Source organism: Rhincodon typus, unplaced genomic scaffold (assembly GCF_021869965.1).
Source record: "Rhincodon typus isolate 14 unplaced genomic scaffold, sRhiTyp1.1 hic_rhity00002710, whole genome shotgun sequence".
In the NCBI taxonomy this organism is placed as follows: Eukaryota; Metazoa; Chordata; class Chondrichthyes; order Orectolobiformes; family Rhincodontidae; genus Rhincodon; species Rhincodon typus.
The window spans coordinates 1,870-17,760 of NW_025968348.1; the positions used below are offsets into that span (position 1 = coordinate 1,870).

Sequence of the window (15,891 nt, forward strand, 5' to 3'; positions counted from 1 at the left end):
GTGATAACAAAGACACTAAGCTTTTGTGAGAACTTGAAACATTAGAGATGTAACAAGTTTTAAATAAGTACAGTAACGGTGGGAAAAACAAAAGGCTGTGATAGCTAGAAAGCAAGAGAAATTAAGGCAAAAAGGATGATGGTGCAAGGCTAAAGGGGGTGGAACCAGTAAGGAAACAAAAGCCAGACCTAGAGGAAGTATAAATAGGAAAAGCAGAATCATTACTCACAGTTAACATTAACAAAATGGGATGGAAAATATGATCCGAAATTTCTGAACTTGGCATTGAGTTGAGAAGGCAATCAAATGTCTAATTGAATGATGATGTCCTCGAGCTTCTGTGGTTGCGCCTGACAATGGTAATCCACTCCCTGGAAGAATGTGTTCCACATTAGACCTTTAAACTGCTTAGCACTTATTTCTTGTGTGTCTCTGTTTCCATAGGCATTTGAAGTGGCTGAACAGGAGTTGGGAATTCCAGCGCTCTTGGACCCAGAGGATATGGTGGCCTTGCGTGTTCCAGACCGTCTCAGCATTCTGACCTATGTTTCTCAGCTCTACAACTATTTCACCAACAAAACCCACGGTATGGAGTTGCACACTGAGCCACTGCAGTTCCACTGCATTTTGGAACTCTGATTAGATTTTGACTTACATTGAAACTTGAAACCTTGTAATTATATAAGCTTGTTTTAGTCAGTGAAGTACAGCGAGCTACTGAGGAACTTTCAGATGCAGTCCACCCACTCTGCAGGCTGTTATTACATAGAGTCATAGAGATGTACAGTGCAAAAACAGACCCTTTGGTCCAGCTTGTCCATGCTGACCAGAATTCCTAAATTAATCTAGTCCCATTTGCCAGCATTTGGCCCATATATCTCTGAACCCTTTCTATTCATGTACCCATCCAGATCCGTTTTAAATGTTGTAATTTTACCAGCCTCCACCACTTCCTCTAGCAGTTGATTCCATACATGTACCACCCTCTGCATGAAAAAGTTGCCCCTTAGGTCCCTTTTAAATCTTTCCCGTCTCACCTTAAACCTAGTTTTGGACTCCCCTACCCTGGGGAAAAGAATTTGACTGTACACCCTATCCATACTCCTCATAATTTTTTAAACCTCTATAAGAACACCCCTCAGCCTCCGACACTCCAGGGAAAATAGCTCCAGCCTATTCAGCCTCTCCCTATAGCTCAAATTCTCCAACCTTGGCAAAATCCTTGCGAATCTTTTCTGAACCCTTTCAAGTTTATCAATATCTTCCCTACAGCAGCGAGACCAGAATTGAACGCAGTATTCTAAAAGTCGCCTAACCAAATGTCCTGTACAGCCTCAACATGACCTCCCACCTCCCACCTCCTATACTCAATGCACTGACCAATAAAGGCAAACATACCAAATGCCTTCTTCACTATCCTATCTACCTGCAACTCCGCTTTCAAGGAACCTTTCACTCCAAGATCTCTTTGTTTGGCAACACTTCCTAGGACCTTACCATAAATTGTAGATTAAACTCCATCTGCCACTCTTTGGCCCATTGGCCCATCTGATCAAGAGCATCTAGAACAGCAATTGTCTTGTGAAATGTGAAAGCTGATATATATTCACAGTTGAATAAAATAAGACAAGACAGAAGTGAAGGAACACAATAGAACAGTTTTCAGTAATGGCAGTTTAGTGACCATGAAACTGGTACCAAAACTGATACTTGGTCATATTGCAAGCTTTGAGAAGCTGAAAATATCCCTTCCTCATTCTGTCAGCTGAAAGGAGGAGCTCCTTAGTTGCTGCTGCTTTGAGATTGTGGTCACAGTGAACGTGCGTTCCCCACCAAGGTTTTGGCTGAAAATGTTGGTAGCAAGTCTTCCAAGCTACTGTTGCTCCCTTTATAGGTGTAATATCATTGGAGATATGAAAGGGTGCAGAATGAACACATCTGCTTGATTCAATGTGACAACAATCTCAAAGCAGCAATGGCCAAGGAGTTTCCCCCATTTACCCGACAGAGAAAAAGCTCATTTGGTCCCAAATTTGTAATTATTAGGCTCTACCAGTTGCTTTGGAAAAATAAGAAACAGCTTTGGGAAATGGAAGTCTTTCTGTTTTCTCGCCATAGCAAATTCTTTAAGCTTAAAGCAAAGGTTTATTACTGCATTTAATGGTAATGGTAATGGTTTACAACAGAGTCACGCATCCAAGAAAGAAAAAGGAAGGAAGAAAGAAAAAGGAAAGAAATTATGAATTACAAATATGTCTAAGACATTTTTTTCCCTATTGGTTCATGAAATGAGTGTCACTGGCTAGGCTAGAATTTATTGCCTATCCCAAACTACAGTTAAGAATCAATAACGTTGCTGTGGATCTGCAATTACATGTAGACCAGACATGTTAAGGATAGTGAAATATTGGAATTGACTCACATGCGTTAGAGAGTCCAATAAGCCACTGTCCAATCGAGTTTCTTTCAGTTGAATGTCCGAGCAAACATTGAATTCCTTGCAAATCAGTCTGGAGTCTCTAGTTTAAAGCTACAGCAGTTTAGGAGGTACTATATGCAGGGTAAATGTGGATGGTATTGTAGTGAATAAAATATCAATTGTACAATTTTTATTGAAAAAAATTATTCCATAAAGATTTACATTAATACGTTATCACAAGTCCAAGCATTTTACATACTAGGAATTACTTGACATGAAATGACTGTATTACAGGCAAACATGCAATAGTTTAGCTGTAACTTCACCAGTCAGTGAAAATTATATTTAGGGTGATGGCTTTTGTGTATGGAATGTGTGTCAGTTTTTTTTTTAAAAAGACCTTTTGTTTCTACTTTACGCTGTTGACGTGCGCCCTGTAAAAAGGGAAAGAGTGTTGAATGGTCAGTTAGGATTTTGAAGACTGCAGGATTATGTTGTTGTTTTTTCTGTAGCTGGAGTTCCCCCCTCCATGAAGAGACCTGCTGGGATATCACCATCAGAACCATCGATCAAAAAACCAGTCACTGTGAGCAAACAAGTCCTCTTACCAAATGTAAGTCTGTGCCATTCATTCAAAACAATTTGAATAGCTTGACTCTGGTAATCCTACTAACTATCAAGGAAATTATATTATTTATTGACAATCACATTATCCTTGTAATCTCATTGACAACTATTTGTATTTTGATAACATCATTAGTGTAGAGTAGCATCCCAGGGGCTTGACAGAGGCATGAATGTGAAAAAAATTGTTGCAGACCAAAAGGAGCAGGTATTGAAGAACAGGCAGTTTTTAATTGGGGGAACTTAGAGGAAGAAGAAGGAAAGGATTGACGGTGTGGAATTCGAGAATTTGGGGCCAAGGTGGCTGAAGGCCTGATCACCAATGGTGGAGTAATTAGAGGGGATGCAGTGATTCAAAAGAATGGAAAGATCTAGAAATAGAGTTGGGAAAAGGCAGGGAGTGGTGAGACCATAAATTATTTGAATTGAGGGATAATAATTTTAAATTTATAGTATTTATACATATTTCTTAATCAACCTGTTCTGCTGTGTTATGACATACCGCTGAAGCAGGCAGAAATTGAACTTGGGCCTTCTGGCTGAGAGGCTGGGACATTATCACTGTGCCACGAGGAGCTCTTCAAGAATCATTACAAATAGGATCTAAGCAGCAGCATTGGATCCTTCTTCAGGTCACTGGACTTAAGATGTTGAATCTGCTTTGTCGCCACAGATGCTGCCAGGCCTGCTGAATTTCTCTGATTATTTCTGTTACTGTTTCAGATTTCCAGCATCCACACTTGTTTAGCATTAGAAGTATAACAGTTGATCATTGTTATGATTTAATCAAAACTAGTGGTTTATTTTTAAAATGAAATCTGGATTCCCAGTTAGTTACTGAAAAAATGAAACCACAAGATTCCATTATTTAACCATAACAGCTTTTACTATACAAGAGTCAACAAAGCAAACACTAAATACTATGTTGGAAAGCATACATACTCAGAACCAGAACCAGCATAAATTAACTACAATTTGTTGATTATACGCTATAAATGACATGTTAAATGGCAGCTATATCTAAGACAGATATTCTAAATTGGCTTGGCAGTCCATTCAGCATATATGTCACCAATTTCAGTCACAACGTCCTTCAAGAATCTGTCCTGGCAAAGAATTTCGGCTCCTTGTCTCCCGTCAACAGCAGCCCACAACAAACTCTAGTTCGGCAAGCACTGTCTTAAAAAAGTGAGACTCATCTGTTCAACTTCCACACCTCTGCTTACAACACTCCTCGCCTCTAACAGTCAATGCAGCAGTTTTTCTTAAATTAATAGAAGCAGCTGTAGCAAATGTATCATTGCCTATTCTTAGTTTCTGAATCTGGCACTTGTCAGCATCCTACCTGCACTGCCCCATTGAAATCATCTAAGCTTTGATGCCTCTGTGTCCTTTTATATACTTGCTACCATTTCTCATCTCCAGAAGTTTTTTTCACAGAAGTGTTATGACATAGGAGGCCACTCAGCCCTTGTGGGTGCACCAGCACACTAAAGTGTATTGTGACTTAGTACCATTCTCCTGCTTTTAGATCATTATTCTTGCATATTGTTTTTATTTAAATAATCATCTAATGCTCTCTTGAATGCCTCATTGGAACCTGGCTCTACCAAACCTCCAGCCAGTGCATTTGAGACCCAAAATACTCATTGTGAAAAAGTTTTTTTTCTCGCATGGCGTTTGCTTCCTTTACAAATCACTTTATCTCTGTGTCATCTCATTCTTGATCTTTTTATGAGCAGGAACAGTTTCTCCATAGCTATTCTATTCTGCTGCCTCATGATTTTCAACATTTCTGTCAGATCTGCTCTTATCATCTTCTCTGAGGTGAACAGTCCCAGTGTCTCCAATCTACCCTCATAACTGAAGCTTCTCAACAATGAGGTGGCTGAATGTGATGAAATGTGTGATGTATGAGCTGATTGGGCCAAATGAACTGTCTGCTGTACCTGTAATTCTGTGTAAGATGAGATCTGAATGCACAAAGCTGTTGGAGACTACCAGCTAGCAAATAACAAATCCTGCCATTGCAGTACGCAACAGCAATAATACTGTCTCTCCATTGCTGTAACAGGTAGGTCTGGTTAAAAAGAAACAAAAATAACATGAGCTGAGATAATGTTTTTAGTTACATTCATTTATTCTGTGTCTGACATGAATTGTTTCAGAAATTCTTGGTGTGTTTTATTGGAATTCTTCAGCTGAAGTTATGGGCTGTATATGTGGTAACGTTTAGTCTATATCTACCTGGGAAGTAATCTAATGTTGGTGTGGGACAGAGTAGGGTGAGGCTCTGTTATTGGACTCAACTAATTTTTATTTCTGTGTAATACAATGGACTGAAAAGGTGAGCTGGGTCCTTTAAAGGGCAGCAGTCTTCTTCGTTAGCTCGGTGCTCAGATGGTGGAGAGAAAGGTGGTCACTAGGGAGGGGAGGGTCAGGTTGGTGGGTGGGAAGAGGATGGGGTGAAGGGCAGAGTGGGGTCTCCCATTGCAATTTGAAACTAAATACTTCGATCAAGTGAGTTGTTGAATTAGCCTAAGGCTCTTTACTTCAGAGTGTAAAACTGTCAAATCAAACCATCTAAAGCAAGCTGTCAGCTGCTGGTTTGTATTCTATGCCTCTTAACTTGTCAGCATTCTTAAAATGTAACATCATTTGTCTGGAAAGGATATCCCAGCCACCTGGCACTAAGTGACTGCATTCCCTCAAGCCCCATGTGCTCAGAATTAATACCCACCATGCATGTTTTTGGTTCCTATTATAAACAGTAATCAAAACTGTGAGGTTATAATTATAATGAAAGATTGAACACACTAGAGTTCCTCTCTCTAGAAGAGAGAAGGCTGAGAGCAGTGTTAGGGGTCTTTAAATATGAAAGAGTTTGACAGAGCGGACATTGAGAACATATTTCTGTCTGTGGGGAAATAAATATAAAACAGTCACCAGTAAAGTGAATTGTGAGTTTGTAGAGGAAAAGCTTTCATAGCCAGAGAATGGTAAGAATGTGGAACTCACTATCACAGGGAGTGGCTGATAAATTGCATAGATACCACCTGGATAAATATATGAAAGAAAGGAATGGAAGAGCTTTTGGACAGGATTAGGTGAAGGATGGAAGGAGGCTCTTGGAGAATGGACCTATTGGGCTGAATGGCCTGCTTCTATGCTGTGCACTACGTAAGTCTATGTAAAGGGTGGGTGTCAGTCTGCTTCACAGACTCCTCGTTGTTGGTTTGTCATTCCTAACCTCCACGTCCTTTATCTCCCAGAGTCATTCCTCAGAGGAAGTTGCTGAGAGACCTCGCTGGAATACACTCAGCAGCACGTGTGCAATTTGCAGCAAACATGTTCACTTGGTGCAGAGATACTTGGTGGATGGGAAACTATATCATCGCAACTGCTTTAGGTAAAGTGAAATGCAAGTACAGATTCCTGACTGAAATGTGAAGTTATTGATATCTAAGTTCATTTACACAATGCATAACAGTAAAAGTCACTTACTTAGACCTGTAATGTTTTCTGACCCAGGTTATTTAGCGGCTTCCTGTATTGACATAGGCCCAGTTCAGCAGGCACATGAGTAATCTTTATGAAGAACGTTAACAGGATATCAATATCACTTATATATTGTGTGTTTAATTTAGCTTTTCTAGTTCTTTCTTAGTTCTCAGGGTGTGGAAGACACTAACACAACCACATTTTCTGCCACGTTATAGCTGACCTAGGAGCTGGTGCTCTATGTCTTCAACTGCTACAGTTTGTATGGTGAAGTATAATGCTGTTCAGTAGGGAATTCCAGGGTTCTAATGTAGCCATAGTGGAGGAACAGATGTGTGGTCAGATCAGGACAGTGTGGGACCTGGAGGTAGTGGTTTTCTCCATTGCTGCAACTGATTAAGGTGGTGTTGATAACCTATGCCCTATGAATTATATGTATTCCATACGATGCGTGAAGGGATTAGGAATCATGAACACGGTGACAGGCTATGTTTAGGATGGTGTCAAGCTTCTTGAGTATTGCTGCCTGTTTCATCCATAAGCAGTGAGTGGAGAGAATTTAATCATATTCCCAAGTTCAACCTAGATGAGACTTTTTGGAGGGGGTGAAGTCAGAGGTTGAGTTGCTTATCCCGCCTGTTCTTGCATGCAGGGTGTTGATATGATTGACTTTAAGATTCTGGCCAATGATGAGCTGCCAGATGCTGCTGCTGGGCACTTGAAGAAGTCACTGGGCTTTTGATTATCTAGGAGGGCCGCTATATGTAAAAATGCTACCATCCCAAAGTCAGCACATGCCTGTGTATGAACCAGATTCTGCTATAGAGTGGCTGCTTCATTATCAGAGGAATTGTATTTGGAGCTGAACACAAGAACTGTCAGTGAACAGCCCCAGTCCTGATCTTATGAAAGAGCAAAGTTCATTGGTGAAGCGGCTGGAGATGGCTGGACTGAAACTTGCAAGGATGCCCTGTGCTGAGTAACTGGCTCTGACGATCACATTTGTGTCAAGTGTGACTGCCTTTATTAAACTCCCCCTCTCCTCAGTGGCCTCATATTCTGGAATTCTTTGGTTATACCTACAGACTAATGGGTAGAAACTGTCCCAGAAAGAAAGGACATTCTGGCTTCTAATGTAAAAACAGAAGCAGTGATCTGAATAATAGCGATTGAGAATTGTGTTGTGACCATCGTTGACCTGGTCTTATCGTGACCACTGTCCTAAAACTTCTCGAGATCTATTTGAGGCAGAAATAAATGCTAACCTTGCTAGTGACATGTTTATCCCGTGAACAATTTCTTTTTAACAAAAGTAAAAAGCTTAAATGTTCCTCTGTGATTTTAAAAGAAAGTGCCAAGCTTGGCAGTAAAAGGAGACTTTTATGAAAATTAAGTAATAAAATATGAAAGATAATATTGAAGCAAATCAGCTTCTACCAGAGCAACAGGTATAGGAAGTGTCGTTATAGTGATGGGGAGGTTTAGGTTTGAGGGGGGAAGGTAGTTTATATTATGTTGGGAACAGTACCCCAAACCTTTGTGTCCAACCCCAGTCATTCTGATAAAGAATCACCAAAAGTTAATTCTGCTTTCGTCCCACATATGCGGTCAGACCTGCTGGGTTTCGACATCAATTTGTTTTTACCCTGGTCAAGTACTGCTGCATGCTCTGCCCTGCTGATTTAATCATTCACGTGTTCTCTTTCCATGCAGGTGTAAGGAGTGCTCCAGTACTCTGCTCCCTGGAGCCTATAAACCTGGCTCAGATTTGGGCACCTTTGTCTGTACGCACCATCGAGGGCAAGTCACCGGTCGGCTGCAACGTCCTCTGTCCATTCTACAATCGCATCAGGGCTCTGGCTTCTTGCCTGCACAGACACTTTCATCAGCTAGCCCACAGACATTGCACCATTCCCTAGGAATCACAGAAGGATCGGAAGACGATAAAGGCAGCCTGTCATTAGAGCCAAAAGTAAACGAAGAGGAAGGAGTGGAGCCATCAAACGCCCAAGAGGGTCTTTCCATTTCAGTTAAGCAGTTTTCTGCAGCCTTTTCAGTCTCCACTGAGAAGAGCCACCCGAGCACTGGCACAGCAGCAAGACAGCTGGAGCTTTCCAACAGTTCTGATTTCAAGGGCACATCAGAGCCTGAAGTGGAATCTCACCTAACAAAGGGAGCACGAAGATCATCAGACTCTCGTGATCCCAAAGAACAGGCTGAGCATGAGGTGGGCGAACAGCTGTTATCAGGACTGGAGCCAAAACTGCAGGAGTCTCAGAACAAGCAGCAGCAAGCAACAAATATGGACATGGGCAATGCCACAGAGAATGTGGTGAACAGCAACACCACGGGGACTCCAGCCAGCTATGTCAGTGAAAGCCAGAACACAAACTTAGCTTCAGTGAACAAAACAACACCTGACGAGAAGCTGAAGCCTCCTGTTCCTGTCCCAAGGAAAACAGTTGACTCTGTATCATCACCCATGGCAACACCACATCCAGTGCCTCGACCAAGAATTAGCTTTGGTGGTGGTGGTGGAACAAGTGAAACGTCTGTCCAGAAATCGGAAAGCAGTTTGCTGGTAAATGGTATGTGACAATTCTAGAATGAATACCAGTTTTATTGGTACAGCGTCTTTAATATAGGAAAATATCACAAATTGTGTCAGTGAGGAAAGGAATGACTACTGAGCTAAAGAACAAGAGTAAAGCTGGTTGGTACAGAAGTTTGATAAGTGGATTTTAAGGAAAGTTTTAAATGAGGGGATGGTTGAAGAATGTAAAGTTGGAAATTCCTGACTTTGGGCCAAAGACACAGCCACCAACAGTTGGACAGAGGAAGACAGTGTATATATTGCTAGAGATCAAAATGGGAGTTGTAAAGCTGAAGAAAATGTCTACAATTGGTGTGTCATTTATATTAATGTCTTCATTTAATTTCTGTACTTTTCACTGTGTGGAACTGATATCTAACAGAAACATAGGCCTTAGGATCAGGAGGAGGCCACTCAACCCTTCAAGCCTGCTCCACCATTTGATAAAATGGCTGATCTGATTGTAGTCTCGACTCTTTCTTACTGTCTTCCATAAGACATAGGAACAGGAGTAGGCCATTTGGTGTCTCAAATCTTCTCCAACATTAAATGGAATCATGGCTGTTCTGACATTCCTGACATCCACTTTCCTGCTTTTCCCGTAACCCTTGATTCCCCTACTGATCGTCTATCTATTTATCTCAGCCTTAAATGTACACATGGATTCTGCCCCCCACAACTCTCTCGTGTTTCAGGTGATTAAAGGAGATTATAGGGTGTCTAGAGAGAGGCTATCACCTCTTCTAGGCGAGGGTTTCACTTTTGGTTTAGGGATAGGGAATCCAGAGTAAGGGGCAGGACTTCAAATTTAGAGCCAGGCCCACTGGGTGGTGATGTCAAAAGCTGTTTGTCACTCAAAAGGGAGTAACAATCTGAACACTCTGCCAAAATGTTGAGAGGCTGGGAGTCAATTAAAAACTCCAAAGCTGAGATTGATAGATTTCTGTTAGATGTTGTATGAAGAGGTGTGATACCATTGTAGAATTTACAGGTGTCATATTCCAGATTAATGTTAGAGCAGGATATAGCAGCTGAGATGCCACCACCTATTTCTGTATTCATAACCAAGTTATAGATTAGTGCAGAAACCGTGGTCAGTTGCAGCCATGGAACTCCCTTCTGCTTTTGAATGTCTTTCTGTTATAAGTATCTTACTGTCACCTGATTGTATGATATTTTAAAATCTTGTTCAACAGGATTATTTCAGTTTCACTGGAGCGAGGCTATTTGAAAATATTTTCAAAGTACTGCTCTTGCATACATTTTCTATCAATAGACCCTCCTGGTGACAGAGTTTTTAATGCTGTCATGTTTAATATGGAAACTACCTGTGAAAATATTTGTAATAGGATCTTACAATGTTTGTTGATCAGGGTCAGAAATCACACGACACCAGGTTATAGTCCAACAGGTTTGTTTGGAAACACAAGCTTGTCACCTGAAGAAGGACTGAAGCTCTGAAAGCTTGTGTTTTCAAATAAACCTGTTGGACTATAAACTGGTGTTGTGTGATTTCTGACCTTGTCCACCCCCGCACCTCCACATCATGTTTGTCGATAAACAGCCATTGTCTTCTATATTAGTAATGGATATTTTTAATGTCCAAGATAAGGTTTTGACCGAAATAAATTAAAAGGATTAATGTTTCTTTGAAGTTTAATTGAACTTGCCCATTGCATTATTTTCATATCATTTTATGCCGTCTTTAAAATTTGTACTTGAAAAATGTAGAAATTCTTAAGAAACTCACAAATCTTAATAACTTAATCTTTTTATAGCCCTGATATCATTCTGACGAATCAAAACTTAAATGAACATTTTGACCTAAGAATGTTGAAATTTCTTGGCAACGATTGAAGTGGTTGCAGTGTAGCGATATGCCAGCCAGTTTGCAGACAGGTAGATCCCATGATCAACAATGTGATGATAAACAGAATCTTTTTTGATGATTGAGGAATATTGGTCACTACACAAGAGATAATTCCTCTACCCCCTTTGAATAGTGCACAGGGATCTTTTACATCCACCTCAGAGGGTCTAGGTTAGATATCTTATCCAAACAACAGAACCTCCATCAACACCGTATTCCCAGGGTACTGCACCTGAGTGTAAGCCTGAAGTTTGTGCTTTGTCACAGGACATAGCATTCCTGCTCAGGAAAAGGGGTATAGCACTAAGTTACATTTGAAATAAAAGCCTTGACTTGGGCTTTGACTGGAAAATTTTACCTCAGTAAAATTGCTCCAAGTACACCTGTGTGTTCTGAAAATAAGTTGCTTGCAGAATATCCAATTGTAGATTAGTAAATTTGAATTAAGTAGCACAATATGTCCCTGTCATTCTGACAGTTTGAACATTTCTTTGCCTTTGCCAGAAGACTTTCAAATAAGCTGCATTTTCAGTTCCCAGAGACGCAACTCCAAAAGATATCCTGATGAATCATTCTTCTCCAATAGTCGAAGTCCTGTGGGCCCCAGCCCCACTGGTCTCAGTTCCTAGAACTTGCACCTTTAGCTTTCGGACCATTTTGCAATCTAGCTATGCCGGAATTCTTGGGAATGTGCTATCTACAATTACACAGTGTGTACGGTGGGAGATGCAGGGATAGGGTAGTGGGTGAATCTGGATGAGATGCTTTTTCAAGGGTTGGTGGGCTGAATGGCCTGCTTCCACACTGTAGAGATTCTGTGATTCTATGATGATGAGCTGAGTGGAGGATGATCTGTGAGGAGGATGCAGAGATGCTTCTGTGATTTGGGCAAATGTACAGCAGATGAAGTATGATGTGGATAAATATGAGAGTATCTGCTTTGGTAGCAAAAGCAGAGAGGCAGATTATTATCTGAAAGGGTGGAGGATTAGGAATCAGAATCCTCACAGAGCGGAAAGAGTTCATTTGGTCTATTGAGACTGCACCAACCCTCCAAAGAGCATCTCATCAGGCCCAACGCCTCCATCTTATTCTTGTGAAACCTCATTTATCATGGTTAACCCATCTAACCTGCACATCACTGGACACTACAGGACAATTAAGCATGGCCAATCCACCTAACCTGACCACATCTTTGGAATGTGGGAGGAATCCAGAGCACCCCATGGAAACCCGACAGACATGGGGAGAACGTGCCAACTCCACACAGCCTGTCATCCAAGACTGGAATTGAACCCAAGACTCTGGAGCTGTGAGGCAGCCGTACTAACCACTGAGCCACCATACTGCACTAACAATTGCCAGTCAGTTACCAATTTGTCATTTGCTGAAGGTTTCTGTTGGAGAGGCTGAATTGTACAGCTTCATGTTAACTGCTTTAAGTAAAGCTTTCAACCTTAACAAATCATTTGTAACAGTGCAGAATGAACATGCTTGAATAAGCAGCCAGAATTTCCACAAATTTAATGAACCAGGACTAACTAAATCTGAAAGCAGCTATAGTCAGCCTGATCTACACTGTGCAGCTTAACCCTTCAGATTGTTCCTATAGACTGTGGGCAGTCAACTTTGGTATGGAATATGGACTGGGCATCAAACTGAACCAGGCTGTTTGGCAGCTCAAGGTGACACACTTTTAAACCCTTCCTGTTAACAATATTTTTTGCTACAAATGCCAACACATTGGCAGTGCCAGGTAAGAACGGCAGATTTCCTTCCCTAAAGACTATTAGTGAATCAGATGGTTTTTTCTGACAATTGGCAATCGTTTAATGGTCATCATATACTCTTAATTCCAGATTTTTATTGAATTCAAATTCAGTTCGAACCTGGATCCCCAGAACGATACCTGAGTTTCTGGATTAACAATCTCGTGATAATACCACTAGGTCATTACCTCCTCCATCTGAGGAAGGATATGAAGGTTATGGAGTGAGTGCAACAAAATATGATTCCTGGGATAGTGGACTGACATATGAAAAGAGACTGATCAGTTAGGGCTAAATTACTAGAGTTCAGAAGCATGAAGGGGGAATCTTATAGGAACCTATAAAATTCTAACAGGACTGTACTGACTAAATGTAGGAAGGATGTTCCTGATGATCAGGGAGTCCAGAAACAGGAAACGTAATCTAAGGATACGGGGTGGGCCATTTAGGACAGAGATGAGAAATTTCTTCAACCGGATAGTGAGAGCCTATAGGAATCTCTGGCACAGGGATGAGGCCAAAACATTGAATATTTTCAAGAAGGCATTAGATACAGTTCTTAGGGCTAAAATGATCAAAGGGTATGGGGAGAAAGTGGGAACAGGATACTATATTGCATGATCAGCCATAATCATATAGAATGGAGGAACAGGCTTGAAAATGCTGAATGATCTATTCCTACTTTTTATGATTTTATTATAGTGCTGTCAGTATCGCATGATTCATAGTAATAATTGCAGAGTCTGCAATACCAACATTCCTCCATCTCCTGCACGCATTATTGCCAGAATTCAGCCTGGATCAGCGGGATCTCTTGTAAAGGACAATCTATTATAAAACTTCTGACACCCCTTTTCCATCAGGGATGTTCTAGTTTAAACTAAATAGGATCATGCTGTAGAGTGGGATGTAACAATTGAGTGAGTCAATCACTGAGGAATGGGAGCTGCTATTTTTAAGTGGTGACGGCTAAGTTTTGCTGAATCCTCACATGAACAACAGGTTGACTACAAAGTTTTATTATCACTGCGTGCAGTGATCAGGAATCTTTCTTTATTCCAGTACAGTTCGTCCTTTCCTCATTCATCTTTGAGTAACATTGTGAAACGCGCTCTCATAACTGCAAACTTAACAAGCTATCGCTTCAAAAATAATGGCACGGTGGCTCAGTGGTTAGTGCTGCTGCCTCACAGCAACAGGGACCTGGGTTCAAATCCACCTTCAGGGAACTGCCTGTGTGGAGTTTGTGCATTCTCCTTGTGTCTGCGTGAGTTTCCTCTGGTTGCTCAGGTTTCCTCACACAGTCCAAAGATGTGCAGGTTAGGTAGATTGACCAGGCTAAAAAAATTGCCCCTTAGTGTCCAGGGTTGTGGAGGCTAGGTGGATTAGCCATGGGAAATGCAGGGTTATTTGGATAGGGCAGTGGGTGGGTCAGTGTAGACTTGATGGGCCAAATGGCCTGCTTCCACATTGTAGGGATTCTATGATTAAAGCACTCTGTCACTTTTCCATCTATAGGCTATTTAACTCAACGATAAAATAACCTTAGAACTGAGAATTTGTTAGGATAGACTGGAGGGTGCAGGTGGATCTCTTCTCTACAAAATTTCAAGAGATGGTCAAATTAGAGTTTTGTAAAAGTGGTGATGGAGAAAAGCTATGGAAACTTATGAGCCTAAATATAAGGGGATGTAGTGATCCATTGGGCACAAGTTCTCTGCTCATTTCTTCACACCTCACAGTCCTACACCTTCCTCTTCTGTTACTCGTAGAAACCTCCTGTTTTCAATGAGTGTATGACTAGAGTAAAGAGTGGGTGATTGTATGCAACTTTCCTCAAGAATGCTTAAAGGAAATACAAGTTCTCTTCCCAATGGGCGATCTGCCTGGAGCAGCCTTTGAGGCCACCAAAAATTCATTGGTTCCATTGTTGATCACACCTGTAATCTTGACAATGGAAAACACTTGATAATCACTTTAAAAAAAAAACAAATGAAAAATTCAGGAGAAGTTTCTTTACCCAGAGAATGATTAGAATGCGAAACTCAGTATAGCTGCAGCAAGTAGCTTAGAGGTACTTAGAGAGATAGTTGATGGAATTACATGGAGCTTGTGTGATGTATCATGATCAGTCTGGATCTCCTGGACTGAATGACCTGTTCCTGCACTGTAGTTGATATATGGATGATAATGGAATAGTGTAGGTTAGATAGGCTTCAGATTGGTTTCACAGGTCGGCGCAACATCGAGGGCCGAAGGACCTGTACTGTGCTGTAATGTTCTATGTTCTATGTGAAATCGTTTCACTTGAAACAGAAGAGGATTTCAAAGTTTAGAGATATGGAGTAATTAGCAATTTGATAATGTGCAGAAATTAAAATTTATTACTCAGCAAATGAACAGGGAAAGTTAGAAGGAATGTTTTCAAATAGCAGATTATTAGAGTGGAGAATGTTTTGCCATATTATTGAGACAGTGACAAGACTTTTATAATGAAATTAGATAAGGAATTAAAAAGGGAGATTATAAAAGATGCAGGGAAATATGATTACTGTAAACAGCTAACATTAAAGAGTTAGTAGAGACACTGAATTACGGTCACATCCCTTGAGACATTTCAGTGTGATGAGGTGCTGTATAAATATAGACCTTATTTAGGAAGGACAGTAAGCTTCCAGTTATGGCGAAGCTGTTGTGTGCAAATTCCATGGGGTCATTGTGTAAACTTGTGTAAAATGAATTGGCAGCTGGTTTATGGAATAAGGTTATAAACAGAAGCAAACATGGCTGAGAACAAGACCATATAAAGAGGAGAACTGTAAAGGTACCAGACGTCTCCATGGTGCAGAGTGTTTTAAGGGAACACCGTTATTTTCACTGGAATATTGAAGTCTGGATCATACCACGTCTATAGTTTAGAAATTTGAGCTAAGAATCTAGACCAGGGAAATTAGCAATCTGTAATCAGTATTCTGAAAGTAATGATAGTAAGAACTGCCGTTGCTGGAGTCTGAGATAAGACGTTGTGGAGCTGGAGGAACACAGCAGGCCAGGCAGCATCAGAGGATCAGGAAAGCTGACGTTTCAGGTTGGGACCCTTCTTCAGAAATGGGGG

The 15,891-nt window shown here is 40.9% G+C and overlaps 1 protein-coding gene across 1 annotated transcript in view; it reads left to right on the forward strand.

Moving 5' to 3' along the window:
- Positions 1-449: 449 nt before the first annotated feature.
- The window catches only part of micall1a (MICAL-like 1a), a 22,109-nt gene continuing 6,667 nt past the window's right edge, over positions 450-15,891 (forward strand). The window contains exons 1-4 of the mRNA XM_048593363.1: positions 450-586; positions 2,932-3,032; positions 6,316-6,452; positions 8,258-9,132. Of these exons, the coding sequence (XP_048449320.1) occupies positions 502-586; positions 2,932-3,032; positions 6,316-6,452; positions 8,258-9,132 (1,198 nt within the window). The 5' untranslated portion in view covers positions 450-501. The remainder of the gene's footprint in view (positions 587-2,931; positions 3,033-6,315; positions 6,453-8,257; positions 9,133-15,891) is intronic.